The sequence below is a fragment of the Sciurus carolinensis genome, chromosome 12 (genome assembly GCF_902686445.1).
Source record: "Sciurus carolinensis chromosome 12, mSciCar1.2, whole genome shotgun sequence".
Lineage (NCBI taxonomy): Eukaryota > Metazoa > Chordata > Mammalia > Rodentia > Sciuridae > Sciurus > Sciurus carolinensis.
This window is the reverse complement of record NC_062224.1, coordinates 58,563,762-58,590,895: the sequence shown is the minus strand read 5'-3', so window position 1 is coordinate 58,590,895 and position 27,134 is coordinate 58,563,762. Positions and strand designations below refer to the sequence as shown.

Sequence of the window (27,134 nt, the reverse complement as noted above, 5' to 3'; positions counted from 1 at the left end):
TCCCAGCCCAATGTCATGTAAAAAGGAGACTTATTTCAAGCCCCTGCCCTCAGCTTACCTATGGAGCAAAAATTTAGCTGCCTCTGAGAGAGAAAAATAACCCTCATCAGCCCAATATCCAGTGGAATGTCTCAGACCTCATCCTCAAAAGTAATGGGAGGCCAATGTTTCAAAATTCCCTGCATCCAAACCTGGCCTGATTATCAACCGGGGAAAAAAGGGTTAAAAAGTCCTAGGCAGCAATTTCCATGGCCAGACTGTACTAAAGCTTGCTTTGGAATGTGACCGGCAGGCTCAGTGGGAGACCAACCTGAGGCTGAAGAAAAAATGTGTCAGTTTAACTTATTTCTGGCTGAGGCACAGAGAGAAAAAAAATGATTTCAGGGCTTTCTTTCCCTTGCTTTCTCTTTCTTACTCTCTCATGCTGCTTTACTAAAATAATTAATGGCCATGTCATTTTTTCCCCCCTGGGATTCTTTTTTTTTTTTTTTTTTTTTTATATATATATTTTAGCTCATGATTTTGATCTGGCACCCCTAGGTTAATGTGTTTTTCTGATCAGACCTATTTTATCCAACTATAAAGGTTTTTTTACACTCTGCTGTGTTCAGAGGCCAATTTGCAAAGATTAGCTCTCAATCTAATAAGGCCTCTATTTCTTTGTTCTGTGTATGCATATACATCAGTGTATTGTCCTGTCTACATGTATTTGTGGTGTATCAAAATTGTCATATAGATGTATGAGCTCATAAATTAAAATTTCAAAACTATGGATCCAAATACCTTTAATTCACGTGATTTGGAAGGTTCAATTTAAATTGGGTAAACAAATGAGAATAAAGGATGTCTTTAAAGTTATTAACTAGGGCTGGGGCTATAGCTCAGTGGCAGAGTGCTTGCCTAGCATGTGTGAGGCACTGTGTTTGATACTTAGCACCACAAAAAAAATTAATAAAATAAAGGCATGCTGCCCACCTGCATCTACAAGAATAATTCTAAAAAAAATAAAGTTATTAACTCACAGGTTTTTCTAGGTGATCAAATAACTAATAAAATGTTAATGTATAAATCCATTGTTTCTAGGATTTTTCTTCAAAAGGAAAAGGTGAATGCTGTTCAATACACTTGTCCGATACCTTAATTCTTAAAGTTAATAAGTAAATCAGATTTGACATATATGGGATTAATCTTCATAAGTATGGAGATTGTTAGAAGCATCTGATTAACTTACAAAGTTAAAATGCTAACTGTTAAATATAACATCAAGTACTCTTACCTTTTTGAATTCCATGGGGTGATATACTTGAACATTGTATTTTCATGAATTGGTAAACAAACAGATGTGAGTCTATGTACAAAAGGTCCAAAAGTTTCAACTGTGTTTCAATTAGAGTACTCTAAATAACATAACGTATTTCTTCTTATTAAAAGAGTAATTTGTCTAAATTCAGAAATTTCATAAGGCTTGTTTCAGAATGTGAACAAAAAGAGGGGTCAAAAAAGATAGGAAAGAGAAATTAGAAGGTTCTTGGTATGGAAAAAGAAAATGTTTCTGGGTAAGAAAGTCTGTGTGTGATGAAATAAGCAGCAAGAGTGGCTAAGTAAGTGATAAGAAGGTCTGTGTGAGTAAAGGGCAAATAGAAAGTAAGGGGGGAGATGGGGGTTGTAAGCCCATAAAAAGCACAGACGTAGAAACTGGGAGATGAACTCTCAGTCTTCTGTGAGGTGGGACACTGGCCCAGGTGCATCTCTAAATAGCGAGCCCACCTGGCAATGTAAGCTCCCCAGCTCATTCCCAAGACTCCACAGAAGTCTCCGCTGTAGTGCCTGAGAATCATGGAGAATGTGGCATGTGCAGAAATCACAGTAACTGCTTACCTTCCCACCATCTGGAGATAAAAGCTCAGTAAGCATCAGGATTTAGTTCCTGGGACAAAGCTGAGTTTAATGTACTTTCATTTTTGTTTGTTTTTTCAGCACCAGGGATCAAACCCAGGACCTCACATGTTAGGCTCTATAACTGAGATGTGACCCTAGACCATTTGATTTTTTAATCTTTCTGATGGATATGGAAAATGACAAACCTCAAAATAGTGTTACCTGGGGAGAGGAGTGAGGAAGAAGGCAACACATTGATAACATTGATCCTTTCCCAATACATTCTTTCCCAGTGACAAGACAGACCCTGGGGAGGAGATATCCATCAAGTCTGGAATGACAGTCTGGGAAGAGGCCAAAGCATTGATCCTTCCCAAAACAAATCCTTTCCCAGACACTGACCGCTGACCCCAGACAACCCCCATCTCACTCAGTAAGAATAGATCTCAAATTCTTGAGTGCCCAAACTGACACCCTCATTCATTAAGTCACCTCTCAGTGTAACCCACATAAATACAGAGTCCCCCTTTGGTTGGTGGCTCATTTTCCACCAGGAAAGTGGGTCTACCAGAGGTGTGACTATTGATGAATAAAGGTTCTGCTGATCCATGAAGTCTGCACCCTGTTTCGTCCTTTCTGTGCTAATGTTTTGGTCCCCTGACTGGGAAGCGGGATAAAGGTAATATTTTGTCCTTCTCTGTTCCCTAAAAACCCATTCCCTTTCCCACAGTCAAAGTTAAATGACTGATTAGCCCTGGAAAGTGAATGTTGAACTTCTGGCACTTCTGTGGCTTTCTGAAAGTCGGGGATCCCCCTTAGTCACTGCTTATACGAGTTATGACTGAATCTCCAAACTAACTGAGCCCCTCCACATCCTGTAGAATGGAGGCCCTTCATGCCCTCTGCAGTCCACTGTAGCTGAGCAACTGCCAGCGTTTGTGAGGGAGAAATTTTGTGCGTGGGACAGAGGAGGGCTGAAGGCAACTGAAGACAACTGGCCAGGGTCACCCCCTGGTGCTACACAAAGGCCTGGGGCCTCAAATCTGGCCCTGAGAGCCCTTGGGAGTACCAAATATCAACTGCTGTGTGGGAGAAATTTTGGTGTGTGGGACAGGAGGAGGGACAACTGAAGGCAGCTGGCCAGGGCCACTCTCTGGTGCTGCACAAAGATTTTATGTCCCAAATCTGGCCCCGAGAGCTCTCAGGGATACCAAATATCAACCACCTGTTAAATTCTTATGACTTTATACCACATAGATGGTGCAAGGATTTGTATCAAATCCTTTATTGGCATTGAAAGTGTTCTGTTTCTACTTCCTCCCCTTCCCAAACTTCCCTTCCCTTAAACACACAGCAAACCTCACAGATCAGAGACAATTTTGCCATTTTCTTCCTGCATTCAACAATGGCTTTTCAATTCTCCAGAGAGGGAAGACTCCACCATCGGTCTCCAGCAGATAGAAAATTGCTCTTTAGCCAGCTGGGACCCTGGGCGTCCCCAACCACTGAGATTGGGGTAAAGATGCTTCCCAGTCCCCAGTGGGAAAAGTCCAGCCCCATTATTGGCACACCTATGACTTAAGAGTGCAAAGGATGCTTTGCTCTCAGCTATCACTTCTGTTGAGCCTCTCCAAAGATGGGAGTTACCCAGTCAGTTCCAAGGGCACCCCTTTGGACTGTCTCTACCAATTTTAAGACACTCTGCTCCCAAATTGATCTCAAAATCGAATGCCTCATTAGACTCATCACTCAAATTAGGCTGCAATACAAATTAGATAGCCAGCACCCATGGCTCAAATACAGAACTCTTGATAAAGCAATTCTCCAGGCTTTGGAAAGATAATTAAAACAGGATGGCAAGTGGTCAGAACTTCCCTACCTCCAGGCCTTCTTTCTCCTCTGCTCAAACCCCTCCCTTTGTCAACCTTGTTCCACTTTGTAGTTATTAATTACGAACTCACAACTTTCTTCTTCATTCACAGCCCCAGAGATAGTAGATGAATCCCCTCCTTACAGATCCTGGGGTCCCTTGGTCTCCCCTGAGGCCTCCCCCTTCCCTTCAGAATCCATACCCAAAGTCCCACCACTCCCCTATTAGATCCTCCTCACCAAAGCCCCATCACTCCCTCATCAGATCTTCCTTTACAAACTCCACATTCTCCTACCCCTTTACCATTCCCTTCTTGTACATGGTCAAAACACTCCCAGTAAAATATGTATTCCCTCTCCAGGAGGTGGCAGGAGTGGAAGGGACCATCCAAGTCCATAGCCGCTTCTCCATGAAATACATGTCCCAAATAGAGGACAGATTAGGCTCATTTTCTGAAAATCCTACCAAATATAAGAAGGAGTTTACCCATCTTACTCAGGCATATCACCTCACTTGGGCAGATGTATATTATACATTAACTTCCACCTTGACCAATGATGAATGTGCCCACATCTGGCAGGCCACCAGGGACCACACGGATCTCCTACATGGCCAAAACCCCCATATTTACCCTATAGCAGAGGCTGCCATTCCCACAGCTGAATGTAATTGAACATATCAGCCTCAAGATGCTGGAGTCTTTAGACTCCAGCACATGTCTCCTTGAAGGCATGGCAAAAAAATTCTCATACCCAAGTTAATTGGGACAAAGTAAAGGAAATTACCCAGGGACCTGATGAAAGCCCAGACCTCTTTTTAGCCTGGCTTATGGAAGTCATTAATAAATATATCCATCTAGATCTGAATAGTCCAGGTGGCATTCTCTTTCTCCATTTTAATTTTATCAGCGGGTCTGTAACTGAGACTCATAAAAACTTACACGGTTAGAAAAGGGCTCTGAGATACCGCAACAGCAGCTTTTAGACATGGTTTTCAAAGTTTTTAACAACCAGGAAGTTGAAGTCACAAAGTGTGGGAAGTCACCCATGGCCTGTTGTGAACCAAGCACAACTGGACCATTAACCAGGAAAATCTGGTGTTAGGAACTCTCAGTTATTAATAACTGATCAAGATTGCCTGAGTCAAGTGGTTACCCTGTGTTAGCTCACCACTGTAGTTCAAATGCACACCCTGGATGTGGGAATGATGAGCTAGAGCCAAATGGCTTGTTTAACTCCACCCCTTATCATGTTTTTCATGGAAGAAGCTCCTATTGGCCCTTTTTGATCTGTACTGCTATAAATAAACTAAACATGGGCTTCTTCCTTTGTTAGAACCAGACTGTTATGGATGGCTCAATCAATCATACCCCTGCTTCTAAGATAATTCTGTCTTCTGTCCTTATTTCTGATAAGTAAGTTTCATGTGGTGAGAACAAAGGAGAAAGAACAACATCTTAAAGTTAAATATCAGGGCTCTGCCTTTGCTTCTCCACCACTGTGAACTGAGCAGGTCTGCTTTACCAGGTGGTCCCCATCAGGGTGTCCTGTGGTCCATGCTGCTGACCATGGATTGTCATTTCTGAAACCTTACTGAATATGATACGATATAATAAAGTATACATTTGGAGAGATCCAAGATGGTGGACTAGAAGGAGGATGCATTCCTTGTTGCTCTGTAACTCGGGATTCAATCAAAAGAAATACTGTTTCTCTGTGAGGTAGTCATCACTGCCCACCGATCCCCTGCCATTTACCCCATTCATCCACCATGATCACCCACTGTCTGCTAGCATACTACCTGCTTTATGAGTGCCAATTGCTCGCTGACTTCCACCTATCATCTGCCATTTGTCGGTTTGCCTGCTTCTTTCCTTGCCCATTGTCTGCCTTTCACTTATCCATCACCCACTGCCCAACATCCACCTGCCAATCATCCACCGTTAGCCAGTAGACTGCCCACAGACTGCCAGTGGATCACCTGCTGTCCACTGTTGCCTGGAAATCCATCATCACAGTACCCGTAGGTTTGCTTACACGTGACTGCCACCATTTTGAGACAACAGCCAGGACCACAGGTTTTCCACAGTGGCTGCCACCATCTCAGGGCATGTCCACCTCTCTCAGGCCAGGACCTGGAGATATATTGGGATATCTGCAGGTCTGGTTGCATTTGAGGTCTTTCTACTTGGTGTGGTAGTGGCTGCCATCTGACTGCCTCTTTGCAGGGTCACTTATTTGTGTGAGTGCATCCCTCTCTGTAAGTTGAAAGGGCATTGAGATATTGGAACTGCAGCAAGACAGGGCCTGGGGAAGCTGAAGCCCAGGTCCATCAGATTGCAGTGGGTTTGCATGGGCCAGTCTGAAACTGGCAAGACTGTGGAAAGCTAGAGACTAAGGGCAGTTCCCCAAGGGGAACATAGGTTGAAGAAACTGGGGAAAAGTAGGCTCTCTCAAGCTCAGTGAGTCCTGAAGGGTACAAGGACAGAAGGGGCCAGCTATAACAGGTGGGAAGATGTGAGAGGGTGTGAGGGCATCTTCTTACTGGTTCACCCACCCAACTGGTCTGGCACCCACTGGACTGGAGCTAACATCAAATTTCAGACAACCCATCTATTGGTGGAAAAGGGAAGCTGAAAAAATTTTTGAACATCAATGGAAGCAATCATTCAATTTTTCATTGAGACCTCCCTCCTTTTTTAATTTTTTTCCTTTTCACCCTCTCTTTCACACCTCTACCATCTTTGAATCCAAATATTTTTCATGCATCAGTTTACTGAGGAATGGGATGTCAGAATAGTATATGATAATTTTTTTGTGTGTGTTCCTGTATTTTTACTTTAAAAAAATCTGTACATATTTTTTCTCTCACCTACCTGTCTCACTAGATTCTCTTTCTCACTTCTCTCATACTAACAACTAACCTCCATTAATTCCTCCCTCACTCTTATTATAAATTTTTACCTCTATCTTTTCTCTCTCTCCCTCTCATAAACATCACATCTTACAGTATTTCTGTTCCCTCCTTGTCCATCCTTTGAAATGGTAAACCCATTTAGCAAACATACTGTGTATATTGTAGACAATAATTGAACACTTCATTTCTGTCTATTGTGACAAAACTGTAAACACCTTAAGAGGAGACATTTGGTTTAAGGCGGTACATCATTTGCATTGGGTGCTGTTAATATTAGTCTCCCCCTTAAAGGAGAGGTAATGGAAGCCTTCAGGGACACTAAAAGACTATAGGATAGACTCTGTACTTTCTCAGCTCCACACCACCCAGATGAGAAGACACATAAACAACATGAGAAAACAAGGGAAAAAAAACAAAGTGCCTCAAACAAACCAAGATGCTCCAACAATTGAATACATAGACAACACAGTAGAAGAAATGTCAGAAATAGAGCTTAGAAAATACATAGTTAGATTCATCTTCAAAATAAAGGATGGTATTGGAGAGAAAATACAGGAAGTGAAAGATCACTTCAATAAAGAGGCAGAGATTACAAAAAGGAATCAAGCAGAAAGTTTCAAAATGAAGGAAACAATTAACCAAATTAAAAATTCAATGGAAAGTATCACCAACAGACAAGGCTATGTGGAAGACAGAACCTCAGACAATGAAGACAAGATATATACTCTTGAAAATAAAGTTGATGGCACAGAGAAGATGGTAAGAAACCATGAGCAGAATTTCCAAGAAATATGAGATAATATGAAAAGACTTAACGAAGATTTATTGGAATAGATGAAGGTGTGGAGACAAAAACAAAAGGAATGCACAGTCTTTTCAATGACTCAATATTAGAAAACTTCCAAATCTAAAAAATGAAATGAAAAATCAACTATAAGAGGCTTACAGGGCCCCAAATGTACAAAATTACAGCAGACTCACACCAAGGCTAATTATAATAAGAATGACTAACATATAGAATAAAGATAGAATTTTAAAGGCTGCAAGAGAAAAAAATCAAATTACACATGGGGGAAACCAATTTGGATCTCAGCTGATTTCTCAATCCAGATCCTCAATGCCAGGAGGTCCTGGAAAAACATATATCAAGCTCTGAAAGAAAATGAATGCCAACTGAGAATTTTATATCCAGCAGAATTAAGCTTCACATTTGAAGATGAAATAAAAACCTTCCATGATGAATGAAATTTAAAAGAATTCACAACTAGAAAGCCTGCACATTCTCAGCAAAATATTCCATGAGGAGAAAATGAAAAAACAAAATGAACAAACAGACAAACAAAATCCAGCAAAGGGAGGAGCTACACTAAAGGAAAGATCAATCAAAGGAAAAACTAAGTCAAGTTAAAAATCAAAAATAGGGGCTGGGGAGATAGCTCAGTCGGTAGAGTGCTTGTCTTGTAAGCACAAGGCCCTGGGTTCAATCCCCAGCACCCAAAAAAAAACAAACAAACAAACAAACAAACAAACAAAAAAACAAATAAATAAATAAAAAATAGAAATAAAAAATAAACCAAAATGACTGGGAATACAGATCATATCTCAATAATAACCCTGAACATTAATGGCCTAAACTCATCAATCAAAAGTCATAGACTGGCAGATTGGATTTAAAAAAAAAAAAAAGACCCAACAACATGCTGTCTTCAAGAGATTCACCTCCTAGGAAAAGATATGTACAGACTGAAGGTGAAAGGTTGGGGAAAAACATATCACTCATATGGATTGCATAAGCAAGCAGGGGTTTCCATCCTCATATTGGACAAAGTGGACTTCAAACCAAAGTTAGTCAGAAGGGATAAAGAAGGACATTTCATACTGCTTAGGGAATCATACACCAACAAAACATAACAATCATAAATATATATGCCTCAAAGAACAGAGCATCTATGTACATCAAATAAACCCTTCTCAACTTCAAGAATCAAAAAGACCACAACATAATAATACTGGGTGACTTTAATACACCTCTCTCACTGCAGGGTAGATTCTTCCAAACAAAAACTAAACAATGAAACTATAGAATTAAATAATACAATCAATGATTTAGACTTAACAGACATATATAGAGTATTTCATCCATCATTGAGCAAATATACTTTCTTCTCAGCAGTACATAGATCTCTAAAATAGACCATATATTATATCACAAAGCAACTCTCAGCAAATACAAAAATAGAAATCCTATCCTGCATACTATCAGATCATAATGGGATGAAACTAGAAATCGATGATAAAATAAAAAATAGAAGCTACTCCAACACCTGAAGATTAAATAGCATGCTATTGAATGATGAATGGATAAAAGAAGAAATCAAGGAGGAAATAAAAAAAATACTTAGAGGTAAATGAGAACACCAATACAACATATCAAAATCTCTGGAATTCTATTAAAAGAATAAAAAGTCAACAAATAAATGACCTAACATTATATCTCAAAGTCCTAGAAAAAGAAGACCAAATCAACACCAAAAGCAGCAGATGACAGGAAATAATTAAAATCAGAACTGAAATCAATGAAATTGAAACAAAAGAAACAATTGAAAAATTGAAAAAACAAAATTTTGGTTCTTTGAAAAAATAAATAAAATTGATAAACTCTTAGCTACACTAACAAAGAGAAAGAGAGAGAAAACTCAAATTACTAAAATTTATGATGAAAAAAGGAAATATCATGACAGATACTACTGAAAAACAAGATCATTAGAAACTATTTTGAAAAATTATACTCAAATAAAATAGAAACACTTGAAGACATCAAACAGATTTTTTAGAGACATATGATCTACCCAAACATATGCAAGAGGACACACACAATTTAAGCAGATCAATTTCAAGCAAAGAAACAGAAGACACCATCAAAAGATATCAACCAAGAAAAGCCTGTGACCAGATGGATTGTCATCCAAGTTTTACAAGACCTTCAAAGAAGAATTAACACCAATACTTCTCAAATTATTCCATGAAACAGAAAAAGAGGAAACCCTTCCAAACTCATTCTATGAGGCTAATATCACCCTGATACCAAAATCAGACAAAGATAAATCAAGGAAAGAAAACTTCAGACCAATATCACTCATGAACATAGATGCAAAAATTCTCAATAAAATTCTGGCAATTCACATACAAAAACAAATTAAAAAGATAGTGCACCACAATCAAGTGGGGTTCATCCCTGGAATGCAATGTTGGTTCAACATACGGAAATCAATAAACGTAATACATCACATCAATAGACTTAAAGACAAGAATCATATGATTAGCTCAATAGATGCAGGGGAAGCATTTGACAAAATACAGCACCTCTTTGTGTTCAAAACACTAGAAAAACTGGGGACAGTAGGAAACATACCTCAACATTGTAAAAGTCATCTATACTAAGCCCATGGTCAACAACATTCTAAATGGAGAAAAACTGAAAGCATTCCCTCAAAAAACTGGAACAAGACAGGGATGCCCTCTTTTACCACTTCTATTCAACATAGTCCTTGAAATCCTAGCCCGAGTAATAAGACAGACGAAAGAAATTAAAGGGATACAAACAGGAAAAGAACTCAAAATATTTCTATTTGCTGATGACATGATTCTATATTTAGAAGATCCAAAAACTTCCACCATAAAACTTCCAGAACTCATAAATGAATTCAGCAAAGTAGTAGGATATAAAATCAATACCCATAAATCAAATGTATTTCTATACATCAGCAATGAATCCACTGCAAGAGAAATTTGGAAAACAACCCCATTCAAAATAGTCTCAACAAAATAAAATACTTGGGAATCAATCTAACAAAAAAGGTGAAAGACCTCTACAATGAAAACTACAGAACACTAATGAAAGAAATTGAGTAAGACTTTAGAAAATGGAAACATCTCCCATGCTCTTGGATAGGCAGAATTAATATTATCAAAATGGCCATACTACCAAAACTGTTATACAGGTTCAAAGCAATTCCTAGTAAAATCCCAATGACATTCTTCATAGAAACAGAAAAAGCACTCATGAAATTCATTTGGAAAAATAAGAGACCCAAAATAGCCAAAGCAATCCTTAGCAAGAAGAGTGAAGCAGAAGGCATCACAATACCAGACATTAAACTATATTACAGAGCAATAGTAACAAAAACTGCATAGTAGTGGCACCAAAATAGACATGTAGACCAATGGTACAAAATAGAAGATACAGAGACAAATCCACATAAATACAGTTATCTCATACTAGAGAAAGGTGCCAAAAACATACATTGGAGAAAAGATAGCCTATTCAACAAATGGTGCTGGGAAAACTGGAAATCCATATGTAACAAAATGAAATTAAACCTCTATCTCTCATCCTACACAAAAATCGACTCAAAGTGGACCAAAAACTTGGGCACTAAAACAGAGACCCTGTGACTAGTAGAAGAAAAAGTAGGCCAAAATCTTCATCGTGTCACCTTAAGATCTGATTTCCTTAACAAGACTCCTGAAGCACAAGAAGTTAAATTATGAATCAATAAATGGGATGAATTCAAACTAAAAAGCTTCTTCTCAGCAAAGGAAACAATCAATAATTTAAGCAGAGAGTCTACAGAATTGGAAAATAATCTTTACCACATGCACCTCCAACAGAGCACTAATCTCCAAGGTATATAAAGAACTGAAAAAACTTAACACCAAAAACCAAATAACTCAATAAATGGGCTAAGGAACTGAACAGACACTTCACAGAAGACATACAGTTGATTAACAAACATATAAAAAAAAGATCATCATCTCTTGCAATTAGAGAAATGCAAATCAAAACTGCTCTAAGATTTCATCTCACTCCAGTCAGAATGGCAATTATCAAAAATACAAGCAATAGTAAGTGTTGGATGTGGGGGAAAAAGGTACATTCATACATTGTTGGTGGGACTGCAGATTGGTGCAATAACTTTGAAAAGCAGTATGGAGATTCCTCAGAAAACTTGGAATGGAACCACCATTTGACCCAGCTATCTCACTGCTAGGTTTATACCCAAAGGACTTAAAGTCAGCATACTACAGTGATGCAGCCATATCAATGTTTATAGCAGCTCAACTCACAATAACAAAACTATGGAACCAACCTAGATGATCTTCAACAGATGAAAGGATAAAGAAAATGTGGCACACATACACAATGGAATAGGAATCAGCCTTAAAGAAGAATGAAATTATGGCATTTGCAGGTAAATGGATGGAACAGGAGAATATCATGCTAAGTGAAACAAGCCAATCCCAAAAAACAAAGGTCAAATGTTTTCTCTGATAAGTGGAAGGACAGTAGATTGAGATGGACATTATTACCCTATACATATGTATGAAAAAAATTTTTCTAAAAATATTTATCACTGTCAAAAAATATAATGAAAAATAAATAAATAAAAGTAAAAAATTCTAAATATTAGCTCCTGGGCTCTGCCATGCGCAGCCCAAGGAAAGCCCCTTGTAACTCATGGCCCCACCTGACCCTCTAATATCCCTGTGGCTTGTGGCCCCACTGGACCCTCTAATGTACCTCCTGGACCCTGCTTCCAATGTGGGCAAAATGGACACTGGGCAAAAGCCTTCCCTAACCTGAGGCCCCCCTCCAAACACTGTCTTAGCTGTGGACAATGGGAACACTGGATGGTGGACTGTCCCCTGGGAAGGACATTCCTTCACCCAGTACAGCTGCCCAATTACCAAGTCCCATTCACTGAGGTGCTGGAATGAGGGGGCTCCATTGTCCCTGCTACCTCAGGTGGTACATCCAAGAGCCCCGGGTTACAGGGATGGTGAACAGCCATTCAGTTACATTTATGGTCAACAGTAGGGCAGACCTTTTGTTTTTAACTCAATGGCATGGATATATTTTCAAATCAAATACCCTAATTATGGGAGTTTCAGGGACCCCTACATATCCACTGCAGACAACCCCCCTCTATGGCACATTTGTATCTCTTTCACTATCCCATTCCTTTAGAGTTGTACCACGTTGCCCCATTCCCCTATTGGGTCAAGATCTCCTTCACAAATTAAAAGTCTCCATTATCATTCCCCCTTTAAAGTTCACTACCATCTTTTTAATTCATTCTAGACTGGACCTGGTTGCTGTGCCTCCCAAGCCTCCTAGGTAATCTTTGCTGGCTGGGATTAACCCCACTGTCTGGGATGCTTCTCAACCAAAAATAGCTAAACACCATTTCCAAGTCCACATCCAGCTAAAAGACCCCACTCACTATGGACCCTTTCCCCAATATTCTTTAACCCTCAAAGGTTTAAAGTCCATCATCTCTCATTTATTACAGGTCAAACTCATACCAACCCATTCTTCCCACAACTCCTCCATTCTTGGAGTAAAGAAATTCAATGGCCAGTTTTGGCTAGTAAGGAACCTCATAAAAATCAGTGACGCAGTTGTTCCCACATACCCTGTAGTGCCCAACAGGGTATAAAAGATACCCTTTTATCTCATATCCCAGCCTCTACCACATATTTCTCAGTATTACACCTGAAACACACCTTCTTTACTATTCCCTTCATGACACTCTTCACCTTTACCTGGACAGACCCAGATACTAACTACTTACAGCAGCTCATCTGGACCATGCTCCCACAAGGCTTCTGAGATAGTCCCTGCTACTTTGGACAGGCTCTCCAACATGACCTGACCACCCTAAATTTATCCCATAACCACCTTGTACAGTATTTAAATGATCTCTTGCTTTGTATCCCTTCACTAGAATATTCCACACATCACACTAGCATCCTGCTTAACTCCCTGGCCTCCTGGGGGATACCAGGTTTCTCAATCTAAGGCTCAGCTCTGCTCCCCCAGGTACAATATTTAGGCATCCTATTAACCCTCACCTCCCACACCATATCCCCAGAGGGATGCTAGGTTTTAAAAGACATTCCCCTACTGACCACCAAAAGGGAACATGCTGTCCCTTTTAGGTCTTTTTAACTATTTTTGCATCTGGATACCAAAATTCTCCCTCTTAGCCAAATCCCTTTATGATGCTTCCAAAGGGAAACTTTCAGATCCTCTTCCATCTCCCCGTTCTTTTTCCTCTACCACTTTTACTTTCCAGAATTCTCTTCCTAAATCCTCAACTCTGTATTTACCAAACCCTGATAAGCCTTTGTTCCTGTCACTCCACTCAGAACACGGACAAGCTTTGGGAGTTTTTTACCAGAAGGCAGGAAATACCGACCCCCATATCCCATTACATTCCTATCCAAACGATTATACTTAGTTTATCAACGCTGGCCCCAATGCATTAGGGTTTTAGCTACTTCAGCACTCCTTATCCCTGAAGCCAGTAAATCTGCATTATATCAGTTTATTATTGCTCTAAGCACACACATGCTCCCAGATCTTCTCAGTCATCATTCATTTCTCTCCCTTCTCCCAACCAGAGTCCAATTACTGCATGCACAACTCCTGGATCACCTAACTACCTTCCAGCAAGACTCTTCATTAAACCCTACCGTTCTTCTCCCAACAAAAACCCTTTTGCCCCTGTGAGACTCTTGTCCTGACACCCTTGATTTCTTAATGACTCTTGCCCAAAATTCCTAATGTCATTTTCTCAGATGTCCTTCCATCTTTTCTTAAAAACACTCAGGGACAAATTAAGTTTATCTAATTTACTCCCCCTTCACCTTTCTCTTCCTCAAACACTAGACCTCATTTGGGATCTCTAGCTTCAAGAGACATTCATTGACCTGACCCCCACCCAAATTCCTTTCTTCTCCATATGTTCCCTACATATCATCTTTAATAGCCACACCAGACCTGAAACAATGAAGGCAAGAACTGCCTGATTCCTGGTGGTCTTCCTGTTTATTCCCCCTTAATATTCATCTTCTCATAGTAGCTTTTCTTCCCTGTATTCTTAATTTTATACAGAAACAGCTTCTTAATAAGGTGATCCAGTTAGTCTAGTTAGATGCTCCCAAGAACACCTCAAAGCAATTCTCTTGCATTCACAGTCTGAGTTCCTAATACCACAACAAGGAAAGATTGCCTGCCATTACCCTGAAGCTCCTTCCATATATATACCTCTCTTCAGCTCCAACCTCTGGAATTCCTGCATCCTCTCCCAGAATTCTGAAAGGTGGTGCCCCTACTTCACCCCCTTTACAGCAGGTAGCAGTTAGATGTGATATTGACACCCCCCAATTCATTACACCCCTTTCAGAGTCTGTAATGAAGGTTATGGTTACCTACCTGTCTTTCTGCCCTGCCCTAATTGATCCCACCACCAAAACTCCTACCATGACCTGGACCTCTCTATGCTTTGCCCACAAAAGTAACTAACTCCTCTGTGGCCTGGCTCTGCTAAGGCTGTATGTAAAGCCCAGAACCTTGTGGCCAGCAGTCATTTTACCCCTGAAAATGAGCCACACCAGGTGTTTAACCAAGGGACCCCGTCGCTAAATAAAGAAGAGTTGCTAATCAGAGATCTGCTCCCTGCCTCTGTCATTTGTGTGTCATGTGCTTTCAATTAGTGTAGTGGTAGGTTTTTAATATATTTTCCTCAAACTATAAACTGGAAAAAAAAGGTACTCATTAACTAGAACAATATTATTAACAAGCGTCATGATATGTATGTTTAAAATGTACATTCCTAAAATTAACCATTATAAAATGTGTACATTCAATTTCAAATACAGCATTTACCAAATTGACCATGTCTATAAGTCTTAACTAATCTCAATGATTCATTATCTCATTTACCATGCCTTTTTATATTAGTGAAAATTTCTCATAAAATTATCCAGAAAAAATTCTAGGATATTTGCAATTTTAAAAGAACAACAAACGAAACCCAAACAAAACAAATAAAAAAATAAAAACAAAAACAAAAAAAAATCCTACATTTCTGAGTCATTCATAGAAGAAATCACAATAATTTTCAAAATATTTATAAATAAATGCCTTTGATATTATCAAAACTTCAGTATGTAGTATAAGAAGTCTCTCAAAGGAGACTTATAGTCTTAAATGTATTCAAAAGAAATAAGATAGTTTGAAAATGAATAAACTCATTTTTCAGTGTAAGATGAAAATTTAAAAAAGAAAAACAAAGAAAATGTCAAAAAATGAAAGGAATGAGAAAAAAAAATAGGAGCTTAGAAAACAAGGGAAGCTGGATGTGGTAGCACACAAGTGTAATCCCAGTTACTTGGGAGGCTAAGGCAACTTAGTGAGATTCTGTCTCAAAATAAAAAAATAAAAAGGGCTAGAAATATAGCTCAATGGTAGAGCACCCAGAACTCAGAAGAAGAAAAAAGAGGAGGAGGAAGAGGAGGAACAGGAGGAGGAGGAAAAAGAGGAGGAAAAAAACAATGGAAAGAACATTGAGAAAGGGCAGTAGTGGTATGGTTTTTTAATATAAAAATCTCCCTATAAACATAGAAAGGACAATTAGGATGCTACCAAGAAAATCACTGGACAGCATCAATAAGAAAACTCAGTGACAAGGTATTGCTTGATAGCCCAAAAGTATAAGTAGGTTGGAATAAGTGACCAAAACCCAGCAGATTCATGTGAGATCAGTATAAGGAAGCAAAAGAAAGTGGACAAGCTAAAGCTGAGGAAAAAAAGGCCTAAATTAGCAACACATGAATGCAAAGGAATATTATTCAATGGTAAAAAGGAAGGAAGTACTCATATGCAACATTATAAATGAATTTGAAAGCACTAGGTTAAGTGAAAGAAAACTGATTCGAAAAAACCTATATACTGTACAATTTCATCTATGTGACTATCTAGAAAAGGGAAAACTACAGGAACAGGAAGACAGTGATTCAAATAACTGAAGATAGTTCTTGCCACTTAATGTTTGGGAACAAGGGAAGCAAGATGTACTGAAAAAATAGGGGATAGACTCACACAATGAAAAATTTTCCAAAATTTCAATGGTGTCACCATTGAGAAACACTGCTATGGGGCAATCTCAATTTTAAATATTAATAAAAGAATCTTCAATAAAATGCTAACAATGGAATCTGGAAACATGTTAAAATAATAATACACTGGTACCAAGGGGATTTTTTTCTGAAATGCAATGACACTATAAAGGATGATACAATATAAGTGAAGATATTAATGTGATTTACTATGTTAATTAGCCTAAGGAGAAAAATTCATGTGGTTATTTCTGTAGATCATAAAAAGATATTTCTAAGTTCACTATAATATACATGACGCTATTTATAGTAACTATTTTTACTATAAATATTCCATAAATTAGGAGTTAATGGGTACCTTGCTAATTTAATAAAATATATATCTCTCTGCTCCAAAGTGAGCATTATGTTTAATTGGAACAAATTAGAAAAATTTACAAAGTTAGGAAGAAGATGAACAGGACAAATCTGGAGGGCAACATTCTCCATCAGTTGGAAGATTCTATGTCATAATGATGCCAATTGCCATTATAAATTATCAATTCTTCCCAAAAGCAAACCCAATGAAAATCTAAGAAGATTTGTGTGTGTGTGTGTGTGTGTGTGAAAATTAGAAGTGTTATACTAAAATTTACATAAATGCAAAGATCCAGACATATCCAAATCAGTCTCATGGAGAACAAATCAAATGATTCTCATTACCAGATAAAAAGATTCAGTAGCAAGCTACAGAGTAAGAGGCACTGAGACAGATGCGAGTTTAAAATTAATCAAGCTATCTTTATATAGAAAAAAGAAAACACCAGAAAAAGAATAGGGAAACAGGAAGTTGTTTAATAAATGTGGATTCCAGATGGATTTATGACATATATTTTAAAGGTAAAAGTATAAGGCACATAAAATAAAATATATGATAAAAATATTTGCAACTCAAGGTAAATAAAGACCCCCCCAAATTTATATCATTAAAGCAAAAGGAGAGGAAGGGTCTTGGATTATCAAAATTTACCTTCTTCTCCCAATAGAGTATTCATCGACAAAGTTACTGGTTAGGAGGAGATAACTGAAGTGTTTGAAACTAACATAAATTAAAATATAGAGTAGGATGCAGATGGCACTCTGTAAATCAACAAGAAAAAGGCAGACAACTGAATGGAAGGTGGACAAAAGGTAAGAACAGGTAATTCATAGAAAGTGATCCAACATAAATATGTGATGATGTGTTTGAAATCCACTAGTCATCAGAGAACTGAAATAACAGCAAATAAGCTACTACTGTGTAGTAAAGGAAATGGTAAAAAATAGAAAATTTAATAATGCCAGTTTTTGGTGAAGAAGTACATTACATGAGAGCATAAGTTCCATGCTGGAAATAATCTTGTAGAACTTAGTTAAATTAGATAACTGTATTCCCTGTGGCCTAGCAACTCCTCTCTTGGCTACATATAGTAGAAAAATTACTGCACAGAGATGTAAAAGGACTTTTATAATTTATAAAAGCATTTATCACAGTGTTGTTTATAGTGGTAGAAAACTATTTGGTCATCATTAAGGGAATATATAAATAAAACATAATAGATATAAAGTAGTAATTAGGCAGCATTAAAAAGAAATGAACCAGATAAAGCATAGAATAAAAAAAGTAATAAAGAGAATGAGTTCTATAGCTTGGGTCACCACACATCTATATTTGTCTAGATAGTTCCAGTTTATACTTGTTGTAAATTTATGCCTATTGAATAATTATTAATAGCATTCTCTTTCATTCTCAATAGTTTGGACAATATACTATCTGTATCATAACATAATTTTGTGAATATTAAGTCATGAAAACACACAAAACACTGTCTATTTTGCTACATACATATTTAAGGGCATACACATTTAAGGACGTATAATAGAGAGGAGACCTATTTTAGAGTGATGAAAATTAAATAAAAATAAAAGTGACATTGAGATAGAAAACAGTTTGGTTTAACTCTATTCTCTGCTTGAAGTTACAAAAATATTTAATACTTAACAGTAGTTTTAAAAAGTCAATACTTACAGTACTTCTGGTACTAAAAATGTGATAATTTGGACTGTTACTGGAATACCTGTGGAGGAAAAGGCCAAATATAAGCATTAACACTATTTTCTCCTCCAAATAGGAGGGATTCTCTACATGGTCAGGGTACCTGGGCTGCTATCAACTTTACCTTTTTCTGCCTAAGCCCCTTCCTGGAAATTGAACTCAGAGCTTAAGTTGACGGTCACTGATAACCTCTACTCACCTTTCTAGGTTTGCTCAGTACCTAAAGACACTAAAATGAAATGGGAAGTAAACACTAAAATGAAATGGGAAGTAAATATTATTTACATATTTTTTTGTAGTATAATAGCTGTTGAAGATTATTAGCTCTAATTCCTTCACCCATAAACTAAGTTAAAATGAAAACAATAAGGATTGAAATTTCCAAAAAAAACGTATTTTTCACTTGGAACATTGAACAGCAAATTTCTGTGAGTCCTTGTTCGTGATAAAGTTTGTACTATTATCTAGGGTACCTCAATTTTTTTTCATCTTTCTAATCTATCTAAAATAGCATTGTCCAATAGTAATATAATGCAAGCTCTTTATGTACATGAAATTAAAAATTTTCTAGTAGCCACATTAAAAACACAAGAAGGAAGAACAGGCAAAACTAATTTTAATAATTTATTTATTCAACATGTAAGCAGTACAAAATAATGATTAGTGAGATAGTTTACATTCTTTTTTTGTACTAAATCTTTGAAATCTTGTGTATTATAACACATCTTAATTTGGACTAAATTTTAGGTACTCAAAAGTCATGTGTGGTCAGTGACTATACTAAATTATCACCTTAAAATTCCTTCACTATCCCTTCACTTCAATAATCTACTTCATGTCTATACTGTATACTTAACTGCCATTGTAATTTCTCCATCACTAAAATTTTGAATCAGAGACATTTATTTTGTGTGTAGCAGGAAAGTTGCTGGGATTCATTATGTAACTCCTCTATCAGAATTATACAAGCCTTACTAATGTTCCACATTCTTATTTTCAATAGATGTCAGTCATAAGTATAATCAAACATAGTGTGTGTGTATGTGTGTATGTATGTATAGATAGATGGATGATGGTTTGGATCTGGAATGTTTCCCAAATGCTCATGTGTTGAAGCTTTGGTCCCCAGTGTAGCAGAGTTTGGATGTAGAGCCTTTGGGGAGAGGTAATTGGCTCATGAGGGGTCTGACCTCATCAGTGGATTAATCCATTGATGGGTTCATAATTTGATGACACTATTTGGAGGTGGTGAAAACTAAATGAGGTGGGGCCTAATTGGAGAAAGTAGGTCACCAAGGGCAAGCCCTTGGAAGGGTATATCTTGTCCCTTGCCCCTTGTCTTTCTTTCCCTCTGCTTCCTAGCTGCCATGAGGCAAGGTGCTTTCCTCTGCCATGCCCTTCCCACGGGATGTTCTGCCTTGCCTCAGGTCCAAAATGATGGAGCCAGCTAATTATGAAACTTCTGAAACCATGAGCCAAAATAAACCTTTCTCTTTTAAGTTAAATTTAGGTATTTTGTCACAGCAGCAAAAACTAACAAATATACAGATCAAATAAGAAGACAAGTTCATTTATTGTTACATATCCCTATAAATTAAAATAAAATATACTTAGCAAAGGCTCTTTTTTCTAGTAAGAAAGAACTATTTCCCCCTTCTTATGAACTTAATATAAGATCCCTTTTATTACAAAATGAGACCAAAACCTCAGGAGGGATAAAAATACAAGTGGCAGATTTCGGATTTTAATTTAAGGTTAAAGTGAATTTGTGAATGAAACCTGGTGGGTAAAATGATAAAATTACCTTTTCTGGCAGGCCCTTTCTCCTGCTTTTATCAGCTTCCAATTTATACTGGGTCTAGGAATACAAAGTATGGAGGAAACTGCATGTAAAGAGGCATATTTAAGCAGGGTATGGGACTCAACACCTATAATCCCAGCTACTGAGGAGGCTGAGGCAGAGGATTACAAATTCAAGGCCAGCCTGGCCTACCTATTGAAACCCTGTCTAAAGAAAAATAAAGGGGGTGAACTGGGATGTAGCTCAATGGTAGAATACTTGCCTAGCATGTGTAAGGTGCTTGGTTCAATCCCAAGAACTGCCAAAAAAAAAAAAAAAAAAAAAAAAAGAAAGAAAAGCCACATTTATCTTATTTAGCCCAAGACAGTTATGATAATGTCTTCTCATCCTTTCTTTCTTATGTCAAATACTAAACGTATTATTGTTGTAAATGGATCTGAGAAGCCCATAGGTGTGGGGTGTGCAGATAGGCCATGTGCTATCTTATTTCATAAAAGAAGCACTGCCATTTCACTCTTGGGTCACAAGAATATATCTTTCCCATTCTCTCTAGTATATTTCCATTCTTCCAGCTCTTTGAAATAAAAAAAAAAAAAAAAAAAGAAGGGACTAGGGGTGTTACTCAGTGGTAGAGCACTTACCTAGCAAGGCACAAAGCCCTGGGCTTAAATTCCCAGCAAAACACACACACACACACACACACACACACACACACACACACACAATATCAAAGAGCATTCTTCCTTTAATAGTTAAGTCCCTTCCTAACATCACTTATTTCTCTCTCTATCCAGCCTATAGATTATGGCATTTGAGAAAACTATATTCTCTTGAATCCCTTCATTCTACTATATCTATCCAGAATGGTCTTGGATAGGTCATGCTCTTGGACATCAGACAGAAACATGTGCTAAATCATTCATGTAGGATAACTGCAGGAAGCACAGGATTCCCACAGGAAGTCCAAGTCCAAGCCCCAGTAAACATACTGTGAACTACATTAATATAAGTCAAAAGACCTTGAGACAATAAACATTTTTAAGGTCCAAGAAGAAATTCAATCATTACAAGTTTGGCCCAATAGACCTAGAAAAAGCATATTCTTTTTCAAGCACATATAGAATATTTATAAAAATTGATCAGGTATTTGGCCCAAAGTAAGTACCAACAAATTTCTCAGAACAGGTTTCAGGTAGACCATACTCTCTGATTATATAGTATAATTAACACAGAGAAGTTATTAACAAAAGATAAGTCAAAATTCTTTTATATCTGGAATTTAAAAAGTGTTAAGTAATTCAAGGGTTATAGAAGAGATAATAAAGTTAAAACTATCTAGGGATGAATAATAAAAAAATTAGATATTGGTTTTATGGGATACAGCAAAACAGTGCTCTAAGAGAATTTAATATCTTTAAAGATCATATTAGAAAAGAATAAAGACCAAAAACTATTAGGTAAAAGTCTAACTTCATAAGTTAGAGATAGTACACCATTATATACCCAAAGAAAATAGACAAGAAATATGAAAAGAAATCAAAGTACAAAACAAAAATAAAACTATGAGGAAAACAGACAAGCTTATAACAAGGCTGATTAAGGCAAAATGGATACAATTAAATATTTTTAATGAAAAGGGAATACAGTTACAAATACAGCAGGTATTAAAAATAAGAGCCCATGTCTGAGCCCAAGCCTTTAATCCCAGTGGCTCCGGAGGTTGAGACAGGAGGATCTGGAATTCAAAACCAGCCTCAGCAACAGCGAGGTGGTAAGCAACTCAGTGAGACCCTGTCTCTAAATAAAATACAAAACAGGGCTGAGGATGTGGCTCAGTGGTTGAGTGTCCCTGAGTTCAATCCCCGTTACCTAAATAAATAAATAAAAGCACATTACATGACAGATTTGAAAAATTATGTGGGATGGGAATTTTTATATCTCTTACCAAAACTGACTCAAGAAGAAACAAAAGGCCTAACAAGTTGCATAGTATCAAAAGATATAAAGCAGTAGTTCAAAATTTTACCTAAAACACTAGTTAAATGTTTTATCAAAATTTCAAGGAATGACTGGGTACATGCCCATAATTCCAGTTACTTGGAAAGCTGGTGTGAGAAGATTGCAAGTTCAAGTCCAGCTTGGACAATTTAGCAAGACCATGTCTTGGGGCTGGGGAGATAGCTCAGTTGGTAGAGTGCTTGCCTTGTAAGCACAAGGCCCTGGGTTCAATCCCCAGCACCGCAAAACAAACAAACAAACAAAAACAAAACAACTTTCAAGTATCCTACACTTAACAAACTCTTCCAATGAAAAAGAGGTAACATTCTCTGACTCATTTTATAAACAAACAAATATATACATATATAGATACAAATACCGGAAAGTGTTTGAAAATTGAATACAACAAGGGATGAAGAACTTATAAATTAGATCATCTTAAATGTATACTATGTATGCAAATATGGATCTTTTAGAAAAGTCTTCGAATGACCTCATGGTTCATTTTTGAGATGAAAAATGATAAAATGCATATAAATAATTTAAAAAAAGCAAATCAGATATGCCAAGAAACTGCCTTAACAATGATAGAATACCTGCAGAACACCCAGAGCAAACAATGCCCTGAAGGAGGAACTGGAATGAGAAATGACACGATCACCATTTTTACTCAACACTGTATTGGAGGTCCTAGACAATGCAATAAGAAAAGTAAACTAAAAGCACAGGATTAAAAAAGGGGGGCTGAGGATTTAGTTCAGTGATAGAGCATGCATTTTGTATGCATGAGGCCCTGAGTTCAATCCCCAGTGAGAGCCAGAGAGAATAAACCCATTTCTGAAAAAGAGCTAAATCAAGATTACATAATATTCACTGGCCAGGAAGATTTACTATTCATAATGATGTCATTTTGAGTCATTATAATCCAAATCCTAAGAATTTTTCATGGTACTTAAAAATCTAACTGTAAAATTTATGGGATTATGTAAAGGTTTAAGAATGACCAGAACACTTCTGGGAAAAAACAGGGAGTGAAGACTTGCCCTATATGAGATATCATGATTTATAATGAAGCTACAATAATTAAGACAGTTGGTACTGGTGTAACTATAGGCAAACTGACAAAATGGAACAGAACATGATAAGAAACTCATCTAGATCTGGATTTATATGAAAGAGAGAGAGGAGAAATTGCATCCCCACCTTATATCATTCAGAAAACCAACTCCATTGGGACTAAGAATTTATCAAAAGACAAAATTACAATTTAAATATCTTAATTGGCTTTATGTACAATACTAAAATCGGGTAACATTTTATTCCATAAAGTAGTATGAGTGTTCAAACAGAGCAGACAAAGTTGGTTTTACAGAGAGAAAAGGGTTGAAGAAAGCAGGAATAACAAAAAGTGGATTGGTAATTTTAAATTTACTTTCCTTGTAAAATGGGAACTGGGAAGCAGAACAATAGAAAAATAACAGGCTAACCTCAAGTTACTTCTTGTTACTTTTTTTTTTTTTTTTTTGGTACCAGGAATTGAACTCAGGGCTGCATAACCATGAACCACATCCCAGCCCTATTTATATTTTATTTTGAGACAGGACCTCGCTAAATTGCTTAGGGTCTTGCTAATTTGCTGAAGTGGGTTTTGAACTTTCTTCCTGCTTCAGCCTCCAGGTTGCTGGGATTACCGGTGGGTGGTGTGCTATCTCACCCAGCCTTGTTACATTTTTGTAAGGATTAAAGCAGAGGGAACTTAGTTATCATGCTGACTAGAACTGACTGGTTTGGGAATTTGACTATTTCTCTCCCCTGATTTCTCAGGTCAGTAACAATTTAGGTGGCATGGATATTCAGCAGTGAATCCATTTTGGTTAGTTGTGTTGAGCTGAGTGCAGGAGTTCAGTCCAAACCAGTGGTGTCCTGTGAATTTTATCTAACAAACTTTAATGTCAAAAACAAAATGTTAATTCTCTTAAAGAGCATTACTCTATTTATCTAAGTGCTAATCTAATCTAAGTGCTATTTAAATTTTATCTAATTTCTTCTATTTATCTAAGTGCTATCTAATTCCTTCATTTATTTGTGTGTTGGCAGGTGAACCAGGGTCTAGTGCATGCTAGGCAAGCTACATCTCCAGACTCAAAATTTTATCCTTTGAAAGAACACCTTATTAAGATACAAAATTCAGGACTGCCATGATAAAAATAAATAAATAAATAAATAACATTTCTGTTTTCACTAACATCTACTTGAACTTTAGCATTTTCTTCAATAAAGAATTTAGATCAGAGTTGGCAAACTGTATCTTGGGAGCCAAATTCCACGTTTTTGTAAATACTTTTTATATTGGCAAGCAGCCACCCATTTATTTACTGTCACTGTGTCCTGTCCCCTATTAAGGCAGAGATTTGAGCAGTGGCAACACAGATTGTATTATTGGAAAATGCCTAAAATATTTACTATCTCCTCTATTTACAGAAATGTTTGGTGACTTCTTAAAACAAATACTTAAAACCTCCCTAAGTTCATTGGTCATCTTTAATAATATCAACTATCTTTTTTTTCATTATTTATTGATCCATTGTTTGTAATGTGCTGAGCTGTAAATGTATCACTGCATTCAAGCCTCACAAGACGTTTCATTATTTTGTAGAGAAGAAAAGACAAAGTATTGTCAGAGTACAACGTTTTGCTCTATTTCATTGACTCATTCCAATGGCCACTCTTAACTTTTAATTTGACCCCTCCATCTGTCCAATGAGAAACCCCTTGGAGGGAAAGGAAACCTGGACCTTAATGATGTAGGGAAACCTCTACAATGGTTGGATTTCTTGTTGATATTCTTAGTTAATGCGGTGGGGGGGCGGGGAGCTGGATGGGGGGAGGGGGGGTGATAATAATTATTTTTAGAGCAAAACCAAAATATTTGAGAAATGAGATTTTCGCATTTTAACTTATGTTGAAATCTATATAAAACATTTTGATACAATTTCAACACAGCAATTACCAAATATCGAACAAAAATAAAACTTGCATTAAGGATCTCTCAAAACTTTATAACATTTTTATTCTCCAGATCAACTCACTTTACACAGGAATTACACTCCTGACATTTGTACAGTGTTTTTATTTTATAAAACTCTCACAAATCACTCCGCTTCAACAACCTAATATGAGCCATCAACTACCTACTTATCCTAGTAAAACGCCTCCTCCCTGCTAGCCTCTGCTGATGACTTTTGGTCCTCACTTGCTCCTCTCCTTTCTGGTTGAAGAAAGGTGCAGCAGGGGAAAGAAGTCGTGTAGGGGGTTGGGGGTTGGCGGCTGGGGTTCAATCCTTGACACCGAAGTACAAATACATAAATAATAAAATTGAAGGGGCTCTGGACAGCACAGCAACTTGAAAGTGCCATCACCGAACTGCGGGGACTGGACGAGAGAAACCAAGTGCTAAGGGCGTCCCCTCATTCACCGAAAACGCTCAGGTGGGCGCGGGGGTCCCTGGTGTGGGTGTTCCGCGAGCAGGGGAACCAGATGGTGATGAGCCAGGGCCAGTGGAGCTAGTGCCAGTGGTCCCAGGACGCCGGACCACCCCGGCTGAGGCCCAAAGGGGACCCGGACCCCGTCCGCCCGCCGGAAACTGGCATCTCTCTACCTCCAAAGGGCCGAGCCGCAGCAGCTCAGCCACCACAGCAGCACTGCCACTCCCCGGGCCGACATGGCGCCAGCTCCACCTCAAACCCAACCGCCTCTGCCGAGCCAGCCTGGCCACGCGCACTCCCCGGGGCCCTCGGCCACGCGGTTGGCTGCCGGCTTGTTAGCGGCAGGGCGCAGCCGGGCGGGAGGAGGGCTGTGGAGCGGCGAGGGCCACTACCGTGCAAAGCGGCGCCGCCCTGAAAGTTAGTTGGTGTGCGGCAACGTAAACTGGAGTTCAGGAAAGCGAACAGCAAAACCACTTTGAAAAATTCGAGTTGGGTGAATGAAGATGTAACTTTAAGTTAGAGTATCTTTTAGCTCAAATGTTCACGTGACTATATAATCAGCTGCCTGGCAAATTCATGTCTAACAGTACTTTCTAGAGAGTAGAAACGCCATACACAGAAATGAATAGTCACCTGTGCTTATATCCACCACTACCTCCGGCACTTGAGAACAAAAGAATATGACTGGATTTTTGTTTATAAAGGGTTTGTAATCGTGTGATAAAGTTGAGATAAACACCAGTTATCATACAAGATTATAATTTATTTATTGGCAGACCAAATAATCTGAATCCTTGGGGGCTGCAACTGCACCTTTCTTCCTCTTAGGAATTAGTACCCAGTGGTCTTAGTTTGTTGTGGGTTCTCAAAAGGGTATTGGCAGTGCATTGGAAGTATATAGTAAAATACTAAAATGGGTTCTAAGGATCATTAGAGAACAGGACAGTGCATACGATTTAGCAGATACCACATGTACTGCCACTGTAGTCCCACATTTATCCCGAAGCATTTTTAATTAAAGTTAGATGTCATTGTTAATTTGTGCTGTAGTTGGGAAAGCATTAGATCAAGAGTAGTCAAACTTAAATTTAGTCACAACCTTAATACTAAGAGCGTGGAATATACGGTAAAGACAGGAATCCAGAC

At 37.9% G+C, this 27,134-nt stretch overlaps 1 protein-coding gene across 1 annotated transcript in view; it reads right to left on the bottom strand.

Moving 5' to 3' along the window:
- The window catches only part of Catspere (catsper channel auxiliary subunit epsilon), a 204,918-nt gene extending 178,692 nt beyond the window's left edge, over positions 1-26,226 (bottom strand). The window contains exons 1-2 of the mRNA XM_047519946.1: positions 26,162-26,226; positions 18,678-18,726 (exon numbers count right to left, since the gene is read on the bottom strand). Of these exons, the coding sequence (XP_047375902.1) occupies positions 18,678-18,726; positions 26,162-26,226 (114 nt within the window). The remainder of the gene's footprint in view (positions 1-18,677; positions 18,727-26,161) is intronic.
- Between the last annotated feature and the right edge of the window lie 908 nt (positions 26,227-27,134).